At 42.2% G+C, this 15,166-nt stretch overlaps 1 protein-coding gene across 1 annotated transcript in view; it reads left to right on the top strand.

Annotated features, from left to right (window-relative positions):
• INSRR (insulin receptor related receptor) overlaps window positions 1-15,166 on the top strand; it is a 137,031-nt gene that overhangs the window by 29,294 nt on the left and 92,571 nt on the right. Inside the window, exon 2 of the mRNA XM_073609797.1 lies at window positions 13,782-14,321. Within this exon, the coding sequence (XP_073465898.1) occupies window positions 13,782-14,321 (540 nt within the window). The remainder of the gene's footprint in view (window positions 1-13,781; window positions 14,322-15,166) is intronic.

Here is a 15,166-nt window from a genome sequence, read left to right as displayed (position 1 = left end):
TTAGGAACTTGCTACTTTAATAAAGCCATATATGTTTTTTATTGGCAAGCACTTAGATCTTCTTTTTTCCTATGTGACTGGGGGATTGTCCAGAGCTCTGGATTTGCTTTCCTGCCTTACTTTGCCATTAAAGGGACACGCGCTCTTGACTTCCTGTTAGTTCAGGGGTCCACTGTAAAAGGTGAGCGAAGCAATTATCTCAGAGGTGGAGGGATTGTCACGCATTACTTGTGTTTATGGCTCCATTTCATCACATGGCGGCTCTTTGCTGTCATTGCTTGGGCCTTGTGGTTCGCCTCATTGGATTTAAAGACTTTTTTTTACTTATCTTTTTATGGAACTTTTTTTTTTTTGTTTTTTTTTTTTTTTCCTCCTTTATCAAAATGTCTTTGATGTTTTTATAGCAATTACATAAAGGTCAATTAACTATAAGTAAGGAATTATTATTAATATTATTTATTATGATACAGTATTTATATAATGGCAACATTTTGCAGGGCGCTTTACAATGTGAGGGCAGACAATACAGTTACAATACAATTCCTCCTGTAATTAGAGGGCCCTGCTCGTTAGAGCTTACAATCTAAAAGAGGGTAAAGTGATACAAAAGGTAATAACTGGGGGGATGAGCTAAAAATAAAGTACAGTTGTAAGGTGGAAGCAGGATATGCTCTTTCAGGGACCGTCTAAAGTGGGCAGACTAGGAGATAGACCGATTGGGGTAGGAGGTTCCAGAGGATGGGAGAGGCTCAGGAGACAGCCTGGAGGTGAGCATGGGATGAGGTGACGAGGGAGCTAGAGAGCAGTAGGTCTTGGGAGGAACGAAGAGAATGATTTGTTTGGTATTTTGAGACTAGGCTAGTGATGTAGCTGGGGGTCGAGTTGTGGCTGGTTTTGATAATTGTTAGTATTTTGAATTTAATTTGGTGGGTGAGTGGAGGTCAGTGGAGAGATTGATAGAAAGGAGTAGCAGACACTGAACAGTTGGTAAAATGGATGAGTTTGGTATACAGTCTTCTGGTAATGGGCTAGTACAGTGGTCTCCAAACTATGGCCTGAAGGCCGGATGTGGTCCCTTGTTTGATTATATTCTGGCCCTTGGGGTATTCTCACCACTGTCGGCAACAGTGAGGCATAGTTCCTGCCACTAATGGTGGGGCAGGATTTCTCCCACTGGCACCATTGATGGGGCACTATTCCTTGCACTGGCACGAATGATGGGGCACTGTGTACTCTCATAGAAACTAGGATATTTTCTACTCCTGCTGGATACAGTCTGGCCCCCCTAAAGTTTGAAGGACAAACTGGTTCTTTTGTTTAGAAAGTTTTCAGACCTTTTGGTCTAATGTATAGTAATGGCTAATGGGCTCTTGTAAAGCAATATAGAGCCCAAAATTTGGATTTGGATGTACTGTATGTCTTAATACATGTGGAAGGCAAGGGCTGGATTTTGGAATCATCTATGTACAGACGATGGATTAAGAACTACAATTGCATTAGGAATATGGCCTGGCTACATGGGACAAAAAATTGTTATCCAATTCATTGACATTTTTCACTTTTTTTAAATTAGGATAGTGATGGTCAACTTGGTAGATCTAAATCTTCGTATGGTTTTAGCACATGATTTAGAGCCTGAGGCTCTAATTGGCATCAAAAAGTTTTGGGCCCAAACCCATCCCGAACCCACCCACTTGTGACATTAGCAAATCAATATTTGCTATTGTATTCTGCCTTCTCCTCCTGGCAAATCAGGACAACATGTGGGCCTTAAGACCGGATTACTGTAGCTGGAAGGAGAAGCCGCAAGCTGGATGGGGAAAGTGAAGACCTGGCGGAGGGGGTTTAATAATTAGCGAATGTAACGCTACAAAAAGCTGTTGAAGACTGTAGATATACCACAAGAGATGGTCCTAGACTACAGACTTGTCACAACAGATGGTCAGACTGCAGACATGTTGCATGAGACGTGCAGGGACTGTTAACATACTATAGGAGTTGTTGAAGACGGGGGGGGGCATGCTTCAGGGGACAGTTTTAGACTGGAGCCAAAGCATATATTGCCAGCACATCCTGGATCTTTAAGATAACGTCCAAACATTTATTAACCGCTTCAACCAGTTAGGACATACCCATACAGTGCCTTCAAAGAGTATTCATACGCCTTGAAATTTTCCAAATTTTGTCATGTTACAACCAAAAACGTAAATGAATTTTATGTGGGATTTTATGTGATAGACCAACACAAAGTGGCACATAATTGTGAAGTGGAAGGAAAATTGATAAAATGGTTCAACATTTTTTACAAATGTGAAGTGTGGTGTACATTTTGTATTCAGCCCCCCCCCGAGTCAATACTTTTTGTAGAACCACCTTTTGCTGCAATTGCAGCTGCAAGTCTTTTTGGGGATGTCTCTACCAGCTTTGCACATCTAGAGTGCTGTTTTTGCCTGTTCTTCTTTGCAATATAACTTAAAGCGGTGTTCCACCCAAAAGGAATGTCCTGTCCCACATCTTCTTCCATTGCCTTGCCACCTAGGCGGCGACTCCTCTCCCCCTGGGTAGACCCTCCCTCCCTGCAATCTTCTGGGACACGTCACAGGTCCCAGAAGATTGCCTGGTCACTAGGAGAGTGCAGGGGTACTCGCGCAGTGCGCACCCGGCTGTGAAGACGCAAACTGCCACAGTTGGGTGTCCACAATTGCAATGACGGCGCCACCAAGAGGAGGGGGGAGAGGAGCGAGGCTTCAGGTGGCCGCATCGCTGGACCCTGGGACAGGTGAGTGTCTGTCTGTTTATTAAAAGTCAGCAGCTACCCTTTTTTTTTTTTTTTTTTTTTTTTTTTTTGTAGCTGCTGACTTATAATAAACTTACAAATGAGTGGAACTCTGCTTTTAAGCTCTGTAAGATTGGATGGAGAGCATCTGAACAGCCATTTTTAAGTCTTGCCTCAGCTTCTCAATTGGGTTTAGGTCTGGACTTTGACTGTGCCATTCTAACACATGAATATGCTTTGATCCAAATTATTCCATTGTAGGTCTGGCTGTATGTTTAGGGTCGTTGTCCTGCTGGAAGGTGAACCTCCACCCCAGTTCCAAGTCTTTTGCAGACTCTAACAGGTTTTCTTCTAAGGTTGCCCTGTATTTGTCTCCATCCATCTTCCCATCGGCTCTGACCAGCTTCCCTGTCCCTGCTGAAGAAAAGCATCCCCACAACATGATGCTGCCACCCCCATGTTTCACGGTGAGGACGGTGTGGTCAGGGCGACATGCAGTGTTAGTTTTCCACCACACATTGCATTTTGCTTTTAGGCCAAAAAGTTAAATTTTGGTGTCATCTGACCAGAGCACCTTCTTCCATATGTTTTTGCTTTTGTACCCCACATGGCTTCTCGCAAATTGCAAATGGGAGTTCTTATGGCTTTCTTTCCTCAATGACTTTCTTGCCACTCTTCCATAAAGGCCAGATTTGTGGAGAGCACGACTAATAGTTATCCTGTGGACAGATTCTCCCACCTGAGCTGTGGATCTCTGTAGCTCCTCCAGAGTTACCATGGGCTTCTTGGCTGCTTCTCTGATTAATGCTCTCCTTCCCCGGCCTGTCGGTTTAGGTGGACGGCCATGTCTTGGTTGGTTTGCAGTTGTGCCATGCTCAATCCATCGACCGAATATGGAAAGAACAGTGCTCCATAAGATGTTCAAAGCTTGGGATATTTTTTTTACAACCTAACCCTGCTTTAAACTTCTCCACAACTTTGTCCCTGACCTGTCTGATGTGTTTCTTGGCCTTTTGTGATGCTGTTTGTTCACTAAGGTTCTCTAACAAACCTCCGAGGGCTTCACAGAACAGCTGTATTTATACTAAGATTATATTACACACAGGTGGACTCTATTTACGAATCAGATGACTTCTGAAGGCAATTGGTTCCACTAGATTTTAGTTAGAGTTATCAGAGTGCTGAATGCAAATGTATGCCGCACTTTTTTCACATATTTATTTGTAAAAAAAAAATGAAAACCATTTATCATTTTCCTTCCACTTTATAATTATGTGCCACTATCACCTAAAATCCCAATAAAATACATTTACGTTTTTGGTTGTAATATGACAAAATGTGTAAAATTTCAAGGGTTATGAATAATTTTTCAAGGAACTGTATGTCCTCATGTTGAACTGGCTGTACCGGGATGGTGTCTGCTGCGATCATACCAACACTTTCAGTAAGGGATGAGCTTTTCTTTAGAAGAGATCTGAGTGGCAATGCAGCCGTACAATCAAGTTTCAAGGTGCAGAAGGCCCCCCCAACTGCCACCTTTACTGGCCTCTCAATTGCCACTTAAATCGGTGAAGCACAGGGAGGGGAGGAAGGTATATCTGTACCCGCCTTCCCTCTGTGTTGAAAGAAACCTGACGTGATAATTTTGTCACTTCCGGTTTTGTCTTGTTGCTTGAAATCCATTACCAGCTTCTACAGCATCTGATCTTGGCTTGATCAGATGCTTTTGGAGGCCAGAGGAGAGTGATGGGGTCTAAAAAAAGACCCGTCTCAGCCCATGCTATCACAAGGGATGTTCACGGGGCCTGGGGGTAAGGTGGTGAAAGTGATCACCGTGGTAAAAGTTAAACATTTTGGGGCCACGCAGGACCCCTTCAGCAAGCTTGTCATAGACTTGGAGGAACATTATATGCTAGAGATTACTACTACTACTACTACTACTACTACTACACATTTGCAGCAGCAAGACTTATTATAAAAAGATCAGTGCGAATCGGCACTGAGACGCTTTAGCTGAGGATTGCGCGGTCGTGCGATGTTGTACCAGGGGCGGATCCAGAGTCTAGTCTCGGGAGGGGCAATGCCAGAAATTTTTTTTTTTTTTTTTGCGGGCAATTTATCGGGGAAATGGCTGGTGTTGGCGCTTCAATCATCAGGGCACCATGGTTATTATGGTGTCAGGATGATTGAAGCGCATTATTTCTATTCTTACATTGTAATATAGAATGAAATAGTTCAACTCGCCATAATGCAGAATCAGTGGGAGCCCTGAGTGTGCCTTGTCACGTCACTTGCCACGTCACCTGCCACACGCTGCGAATTGTCACTTGCCATGTCGCCTGTCACCAGATGCGGATTGTCACCTGCCGTGTCACTTTCCTGCTAAGGTGGTCTCTTGCTATGCCCCAGTGTCAGGCAGCAGTGAGATGATGTAATTTCTCTGCTGCCCACAGCTGCCTTCACAGTGAGAGCGGAACTGCAGGGATGCAGGGTGGTGAGAGATGATGTCATCTCTCTGCTCCCCTGCCTGCCGGCTCCCTGATTGGCCAGCGTCACACACGGAACCACCCAGCTACCCCCCTCCTTTCACCCGCCCACTCACCGACCTACACTGTCACCCACGGCGGAGCCGCCTGCACTGTCTGTCACCCGCATTCTCGGAGGGGGCAATTGCCCCGTTGCCCCCCCCCCTGGATCCACCCCCACGTTGTACCCAGACAAAATTGACGACTTTTTTTTTTTTTTTTTTCCCCCCACAAATAGAGCTTTCTTTTGGTGGTATTTGATCACCTCTGCGGTTTTTATTTTTTTGCGCAATAAACAAAAGCTACAATTTTTGAAAAGCAATATTTTTTTACTTTTTGCTATAATAAATATCCCCAAAAAATTAATAAAACAAATTTTCTTTCTCAGTTTAGGCCGATATGTATTCTTCTACATAATTTTTGGTGAAAAAAATCGCAGTAAGAGTATATTGATTTGGGCAAAAGCTATAGCGTCTACAAAATATGGAATATATTTATGGCATTTTTATTTTTATTAGTAACGGCGGCGATCTGCGTCATTATTATTTTTATTTATTTTTTTTTTTTTTTTAATATCAGGGCTGCGACATTATGGCGGACACATCGACACTTTTGACACTATTTTGGGACCATAGACATTTTATACAGCGATCAGTGCTATAAAAATGCATTGATTACGGTGTAAATGACACTGGCAGGGAAGGGGTTACACTAGGGGGGCAAACAAGGGGTTAAGTGTGTCCTAACTGGGGGGGGGGATGGGCTTCCACTGACATAACAGCGATCACTGCTCCCAATGACAGGGAGCAGTAGATCCCTGTCATGTTACTAGGCAGAACGGGGAAATGCCTCATTTACATAGGCATCTCCCTGTTCTACCGCTCCCACACCACATTTGCGGGCTCACGCGCGCCCAGTAGGCGGCAAATTTTAAAGGGATGTACAGGTACGCCCATTTGTCTGCCTGTGCCATTCTGCCAACTTACATCTGTGTGCGGCAGTCGACAAGTGGTTAAAAGAGCAAAGCAAATGGATGGTACGGCGATGGCAAGCAATGTGAAAGCAATAACCCAACTACTAGTACCCAGTGTAAAGAATATTTTTCCTTCACTGGCCTAATTTTAAAACGGAACTAAACCCTCCTATCCTTTTCAGCCAAGGAAGCTGCCATCTTGGCTTTTGTTTGATCTCCAACTGCCATGGATCTGCACGTGATAATTTATGACTCCAGCTGTTTAATGGTTTGACAATTTGGTTGAGGGCACAAGCAAATGTGACAGTTCGTATTCCCTGCACGCTGGGAATGTAACTTTTTTATTTTTTTTTTTTGGGGGGGTTTAGTTACACTTTAAGAACCTACGGTAGGCTCTCCCACTGTTTGCAGGGTTCCCAACGTGTCGGCCCCAGGCTGCTTGTGTGAACAAATTTTTAGTGGTTTTTAAGCCTGCATTCACACCTGACAAAAGTCTTGTCGCTTGTGTACAAATTGACCTAAAGTGCCGCTAAAATATATTTCTAATCAAGATTTTGTTAGAAGAAATGGGTCATTTTAATCCCAACAGCTTTTTTAATAATGTTTCAGTGCAAAATGAAACTGACAAAAAGTATTCTAATATTCACAGCTTGGTAAAGCCCATTGAGTCAATTTTTGCCAAGACATAAGTGTTGTCGCCTTGTTATATGAGCTTCACCTGTGACTAATAATGGATCAATCAGGTCTCAGGTGTGTGTAAAAAGAACACCAGTACACTAGACCTTCTCAACTGCAACTAGACCTCTGCAAACATGCCTAAGATTCACCTGGAGACTAAAGTGTTGATTATCAAGAGGCTGAAGACCAGATCCACTACTGATGTGGCAGACACCTTCAATGTGTCTCAGCGTCAAGTTCAGAGGATAAAAAAAAATTTGAAGAGACTGGAGACGTTTTGGACAAGGCCAGGTCAGGCCAACCCCCGCAAGACAACTGCTTGAGAGGACCATTTGTTGGCTCAAAAATCCAAGGCCAGCCCATTTTCCACTGCAGCAGAGCTCCATGAGACCTGGTCACCTGAAGTCCCTGTGTCAACCAGAACAGTTTGTCGGATTCTGTCTCGTAACGGCCTCCATGGTCGAATCAGTGCCCATAAGCCAGCACTCAGCAAAAGACAATTGAAAAACCGTGTGGCATTTGCCAAGGGCCACAGCCTGCTAAAAGGATGGACTCTGGAAAAGTGGCAGAAGGTGGATTTTTCAGATGAATCTTCTGCTGAATTACACCACAGTTGCCGCAAATATTGCAGGAGACCTACTGGAACCCGCATGGAGCCGAGATTTACCCAGAAAACAGTGAAGTTTGGTGGAGGTAAAATCATGGTCTGGGGTTACATCCAGCATGGAGGTGTGCGAGGGATCTGCAGGGTGGAAGGCAACATCAATAGTCTAAAAAATACCAAGAAATCTTAGCTACCTCTTATATTCCCAACCATAAAAAAGGCCAAATTTTGCAGCAGGATGGTGCTCCATCGCATACTTCCATCTCCACATCAAAGTTCCTTAAGGCAAAGAAGATCAAGATGCTCCAGGATTGGCCAGCCCAGTCACCAGACATGAACATCATTGAGCATATGTGGTGTAGGATGAAAGATGAAGCATGGAAGACGAAACCAAAGAATATTGATGAACTCTGGGAGGCATGCAAGACTGTTTTCTTTGCTATTCCTGATGACTTCATCAATAAATTGTATGAATCCTTGCCAAACCGCATGGATGCTGTCCTTCAAGCTCATGGAAGTCATACAAGATATTAAATTTTGGATCTCACAGCACCACTACTTAATTTGCTGACATATGTTTGGTTTTTCAGTAAAGTTGTTCAATTTCTGTATAGGCGACAAAACTTTTGTCTTGCCAAAATTTGACCTGTCTGTCTTGATTAAATGCTAAATCTTTTTTCAGTGAAACTAATTTATTTCAGTGCATTAAACAACATTTGGGAGGGCTTTAGCTTTTCATATGAGCTATTTCTAACACCATTTGATTAATTAAAAGTCAGGTTAATAGCAGGAGTTTCTACAAAATAGAGAAGCAACAAGACTTTTGTCAGGGACTATGTATATGTATATACTTTTGGCTTTTTTTTTGGTTAGCCATTAGAGAACGATCATCTGTTGCATCATTTGTTGCTAGGTTTTTTTTTTTAGCTTTTCTCTCAGCTTTTATTCTTTTTTCCTCCTCCCCTTTTTTTTTTTTTTCTCCTTTTCTTCTACAGTACTTACTACTACTCCTTCCTAACACAAAATAAATTATTAGATTAAAAAAAAAAAAAAAAATGTACTTACCGGCTATGTAACTGTATTAGATGGGCACCTTTTAATGATCACAACATACAGGGATATACAGTTTACTATTGACCTAAATGCACTCGCACACCAGGTTGGACTGGTATCTATATATTCTTGTTCCCCTTCTTCTTTTTTTTTTTTTTTTTTTTTTCCCCCAACCTTACTGACCTTTCTTTGTTTGGGTGTTTTATGTATTATTACATATGGCATTATTTATAATTTTTAGTTGTGTATTTTTACATTTTATTTGATATAATCTATTTTTTTTTTTTTTTATACCCTTTTTCATTGGCGCAGAAAATCGTGCAAATGGCGCGTTTCCATTCATTTCTATGGGGGGGGGGGGGGGGGCACAATTTCTGCCCAATTTGAGCTACAAAAAAGCTCCAGAACTTTTTTGAGCTTCAGGCATTTGGCTTTAGGCAACTTGGAGTGGAGATGTAAACCAACTCCATAGAGAATAATTGATGTTATTGTTATTGTTATTGTTATTGTTGTTATTATTATTATATTATTTTTTTTTTTTTTTTTTTTCTCCTCCAGCTACAAAACGCTGAAGTGTGAGAGGGGCCTCGCAATAAAGTGTATATTTTATTCTAACATGCTTCATATGAGCACAATTTTTCGACTGATAATGATTTGTAGCATTCTATGTGTATATTTATATTTCTATTGTCTTCCAAGTTAGGGATGTGGACAGTGAGTTAACCCACCAAAAGTGGTGTGTGTGTGTGTGTGTGTGTGTGTGTGTGTGTTTGTTTGTTTTTTTTTTTTTTTTAAGTGGGGAGTGATTAAAACGACCTTAGCAGCTCATTTTTGATGTCAACAATTGAAACAAAACTTGGTCTATTGTATAAACAGGTTTGTGTCCAAATCTTCTGAATTGTGTTGTAATCCAAGTTTATAGTCACTACATGTGGCTAGAACGTCTTGTGCTGTGTGTGGTGTTTTTTTTTTTTTTTTTTTTTACAAGGATTTGAAATTACTATTTGTGTCTAGAACATGTATGACGTCATATTCAGGACTCAAACTAACCAAACAAACCTGTCAACTGTTACCATTCTTTAAAGGTTTATAAAGAGGTTCCTACTTTTTTAAACTTCTTTTTTTTTTTGGCCAACACACCCTCCTCTGTGTGTCCATATAAAAATAGCCAAGGCATGACTTTCATAGTTTTGGGGACCAAACATCTGCCTTCCTTTTGCCTAGTGGGAGAGCCTCATTCTCTTCTCTTAAATAGGTTTAGAGTTTTCATACGTAGGCAGGTGCAGTCTCCACTACAGGTGGCGCTCAACCGTTGTGGCAATGCAGATGGAAGAGGATTTTTTTTGAGAAGCTGTGTTTCTCTGATTTCCTTGGTCACCGGGCAGTGATCCGGTTGGATGCACCCACCCCATGTGATCCTGAAGGACATCTTGGGTCAAGCAGAGTCTATTAATACTCTGACCCCTGGGTTTGGCACTCCATTATGCGAGGGGACAGGGTCCCTGTCTGACAAGGACAGTGCCAGCTATAGGGAGAAGTTCCGGTGGAGTAGAGCAAGAGCAGGGACCAAGTATCTTTTTTGGAAGTTTCCTGTTTGGGTGTGGACCGGCCAGACTGCACTTTGCACCTCGTGGTAGATGCTGTTGGCACCCCTGAGTCTTTTGACTGCTGTCAAATCTTTGCATAATTGTAAATGGCACCAGACGGGTGAGATTCCCCGCTGGGCTGATGTGTGATGTTAACCTGCTGTTTCAATACATCGTTCTTTGCAAATCAGGACTCTGTTTTACTGCCTACCACACTGCACCTACCTAACACGTACTCAGATATTTTATATATATATATATATATATATATATATATATATATATATATATATATATATATATATATATATATATATATATATATATATATATATATATATATATATATATAATTTTTTTTTTCTTGACTGAGCACTGTGTACACTTAATAAAATCACTTACTTGGAACTTGGGCCCCTGACGTTCCTTAATGCATTGTGAGCTCAATTCGGTGGTTAATAGAAGATTGTCTGCATTGTGTTGTGGGATAAAGGTAGATAAAGTAGAAACCATTCACCTAGGTTAAAGGGTCTCAATGGCGCTTACAAGTGCTGTGACAATAAAGGGCCTAGTGGTCCCTGCTTTGCCTTCGGCTTAAATCCGGTCAAAATTTCTTGCAACCGCAGTCGGTATTGATGGGGGAATCCCTCCCTTGGATCTTTTGTGTTCTCCCGATGGAATAAGCCATTCTGGCCAGGAAAACACACAGTGATTATTGCCAGCAGCTAATCGCATGAAAAATCTGACAAGCTGGTTGTACCCAAGTTGGATGCAATCAGCCTGCCCATACATGGTTTGCATCTCGGCTGGTTCAGCAGAGACACAATAGCTCCGCGGGAGGCATTGCCCCATCACCACTCAGTGTTGATAGGGGAATCTAACAATTTTTTTTCTTTCCTGCAGCTCGAAACATCTATGTCCGGCTTAACTTTAGCAGCAGAAGAGTATGGTGGTCCAGTCATTCAACAAGAAATGACCTCCCACTCGAACAGCCGGGCTTTCAGCTTAAAGGAGAGCATTAAAAACAAATAATTCCACAGGCATCTTATTTTAGAGCATGTTGCACTATGCCGGTATTAACATGTTTTCAATGGTTTAATATATCACTGGGGTGCCCCTTCATAATATTATATTTTTTTTTTTTTTTTTTTTTTTTTTTTTTTTTTTTTTTTACCAGTAGTGATCTATACCATGGGAACCAAATGAAGGACAGATTAGGTCAAAGGGAAAACTGGGACAGATGGGGCCTTCTATTTGGGGTCTGTATCATAAAAATGTTAAGAACCTCTGCTTCAAATGGCCTGTAGGCCCTCCTGTTCCCATATCCTATTTTTTTTTTTCTTCCACATCCCTGCAGCTATATGAATGAAACTCCTGCAATAACCAAATATTTGATAGCTTCCCTTTTTGGCAGCTGGTGGTTTGGAACAGCTGAGGTTGAGCAGCCAAGCGAAAGAGAGCAGAACTTGGAAATGCTCCCAGTAATGTATGTGCCCTCCATGGCAGAGAGCTTTAGCCTCGGTTCACACCAGAGGCGGCACGACTTGCAGGTCGCCTCACCGAGGCGACCTGCACACGACTGCCGGGGCAACTTGCAAAACAACTTCTGTATAGAAGTCTATGCAAGTCGCCCCAAGTCGCCCCCAAAGTCGTACAGGAACCTTTTTCTAAGTCGGAGCGACTTGCGTCGCTCCGATTAGAACGGTTCCATTGTACTGAACGGGACGCTACTTGTCAGGCGACCCAGGTCGCCTGATAAGTCGTCCCAGTGTGAACCGAGGCTTAAGCACATTTGGCCAGTACAGTGGCTTAGGGGTTAGCATTTCTGCCTGGCAGCACTAAGGTCAGTGGTCTGAATCCCAACTACGAAACAACTTGCAAGGAGTTCTCAATGTGCTTGCATGGATTCCCTTCCCACACTCCAAAGACATGCTTGTTCGTTAATTCTCTCTTTGGACTCCTGTCTAAATTGGCCTTGGTTATGTATGAAGGTGATTTAGGGACCTTAAATTGTAAGATCCTTGGGGGCAGGGACTGATGTGAATGTACTGTATATGAAAGTGCTGCGTAATTTATCAGCACATAAATATCTATAACTAATAATTCCTGCTTCCATTGCACACATGCCTCCTGATTTGTACATAAAAAGTGTGTGCTTGAATGCTTAGACCAGCCTTTCTCAACCCTCTCGGGACAGAGGAACCCCTGAAATAATTTTCCAGTCTAAGGGAACTTCTGCTAAAAAATACTATCTACAAGTCCTGACACATCGGTGTGATGGTCATTGGGAAGAATGGCTCCCTTACAAATAGCTGAAAAGATCATTGGTGTCAGTGGGAACTTTACTGATAGATAGAAGTTGCTTATTGCTCAAGGAACCCCAAGCAACCTCCTGGAGCAGTGTTTGTCAATCTTTTTTTTCAATCAAGGCACCCTTTAAAATGTATGCAGAATCTTAGGACACCCCATTCTAAAATGTGAACAACTAAACTAATAGTTTTACATAATGTAGCAACATTCACCCGTGTAGGAACCCCAAAAATAGAGATGATTTATTCTTCCAAAATAAATACACCTTTTGCACACTGGTACTGACTAGTGTTCCAATGTTTCTCTTCTCCCTCTGTTTCCCTCCCTCAGTCAGCTAAAGCGACCCCCGGTACCCCAGTGCTGACAGGGGGCAGGAGGGCAGTGCAGTGTAGGCGTCCAGTTTTCTCCTTATCAGCCAATTACATAATTGGTGGTTAAGACCCTGGGGGCTAGAAGGTTGTAATTGTGCACAATGAAATCCTGTGGCTTTATAGAACTAAAAGGCAGGCTTGATCCACTCTCTGGCTCATATACAATTTTTGAGGAATTACTGTATAGCCGTTATGGCAAGGCACACCTAAAGGCACCCTGTTTGAAAAAGGCTGCTCTGGAGGTACCCTTAGGTTCCATGAAACCCTGGTTGAGAGAGCCTGGCTTAGACTATTGCCTTTTTGAAAATTAGAAAAGATTTTACAAGAAGCTATTCATATTTGATTTCTTGAAAACTTGTTCACGTGTTAGATATGTCTGATTACCATATGTTATCTTTGGGAAGTTAGAGGAAGGAACAGAGTCTTTCTGCAGCAAAGAATGGTTCTGGAGAGGATCATTCGATACAAGTAGCAGATTTCTTGGGCTGCACAGAGTTTGGGAGTTTGGGAGTTTGGGAGTTTGGGAGTGTTGAGGTGTGTTGAGGTGTGTTGAGGTGTGTTGAGGTGTGTTGAGGTGTGTTGAGGTGTGTTGAGGTGTGTTGAGGTGTGTTGAGGTGTGTTGAGGTGTGTTGAGGTGTGTTGAGGTGTGTTGAGGTGTGTTGAGGTGTGTTGAGGTGTGTTGAGGTGTGTTGAGGTGTGTTGAGGTGTGTTGAGGTGTGTTGAGGTGTGTTGAGGTGTGTTGAGGTGTGTTGATCTTGTGGAAGGCTGCAGTCTGCCCATGTGTCAAGGATAGTGTATTGAATCGGTTCAATTCCTGCATAAAAATAACATATTTACTTTTTAAATGTAATGACTTTTATTAGGTTTTAGTCAGCCTAATTGTCATTTTTTTTCTTCTTCCCTAGTTTGCGGCAGCATGGACATCCGAAACGATGTGTCTCAGCTTCGTAAGTTGGAAAACTGTACAATTATCCAAGGCAATCTACAGATACTGCTCATGTTCAGTACCAAGCCTGAAGATTTCCGAGGCCTCAGCTTCCCCCGTTTAACCATTATCACAGAGTACCTTCTCCTCTTCCGTGTCTACGGTTTGGAAAGTCTCCAAGAACTTTTTCCCAATTTGTCCATAATTCGTGGCACTGACCTCTTCTTCCATTACTCCCTGGTGATTTTTGAAATGCCACATCTGAGGGAAATAGGGCTTATTAGCCTCACCAACATAGTGCGAGGGGATGTCCGCATTGAACGTAATCAGGAGCTCTGCCACATTTCCACTATTGACTGGTCGCTGTTGTCTGAGAATGGGGAAAACTACATTGTTGGCAACAAACCTATAGAGGAATGCACTGATGTCTGTCCTGGGCTCCTGGACTCCTCCTGTGTGAAGACTACTATCAATGGTGTGGAGGAGCCTCGCTGCTGGACATCTCGACACTGCCAAAAAGGTAACCGATTTTGGAGTCTCTCCACTAGCGATAAATGAAAATGGGTGTTTGAATTTCCCCAAATTTTGGCAAAATAAATTTTGGGTCAATCGGAGAAAGTAAGTCTTTTTATGGATGCAATGGGTTTTAAAGGGCTCCTGAGGGTTACAGAAAATTCTTCCAATTATCATGGACCTGTTGTGCTAATAAACTCACCCTTATTAATCTAGTTGTATTACTTTTTATTACCTTTTTTTTAAGGGGGAAAAAAAAGTGAAACCAAACATAAAATAAACAAAAACTACACTAAATGCATCCAACCCCAAAAAAGTTATTTCTAAATAACTTTTACCAAGCAAACTTTTGCCTGACACAAACATTTAGTAATCAAGATGGAGAGCTTCTACTTTATTTTTATAGTAGTACTCAACAAATTACCCCACCTTCCTTCAGTGTAGAACCATTCTAGTTGCTGGGCAAAGTGAAAATATTCTGTTTTGCCTCCGGCAGCAACCCCTAGGAGTGATAGAAATGAGGTTGTCTTTTTGACCCATGGCCTTTTTAGTTTCCCCTCCTACTGGTACATGCCCCTTGAAACAAGGTCTACTGACTAGCCAGATGACCTATCATAGACCCCACCCCTATGTGGGTACAGTGAGCATGCGCCACATTTTTGCCTTCCTTTCGCCCTACATCTACTAGCAAATATATCTTGTGTGTGATGACTTTTGTGCAACTTAATGTCTTAGAGCAAGTATAGGGCAAAATAATACAACTACTAGAGATTAAATCTTTTTTGCAACCAATGCCAATGTTTACACATAATTGTTCTTCATGTATGTTGACATGACAAGCTAGTAATAAAT

The sequence above is a fragment of the Aquarana catesbeiana genome, linkage group LG13 (genome assembly GCF_042186555.1).
Source record: "Aquarana catesbeiana isolate 2022-GZ linkage group LG13, ASM4218655v1, whole genome shotgun sequence".
In the NCBI taxonomy this organism is placed as follows: Eukaryota; Metazoa; Chordata; class Amphibia; order Anura; family Ranidae; genus Aquarana; species Aquarana catesbeiana.
This window is presented reverse-complemented; position numbering and strand designations above follow the sequence as displayed.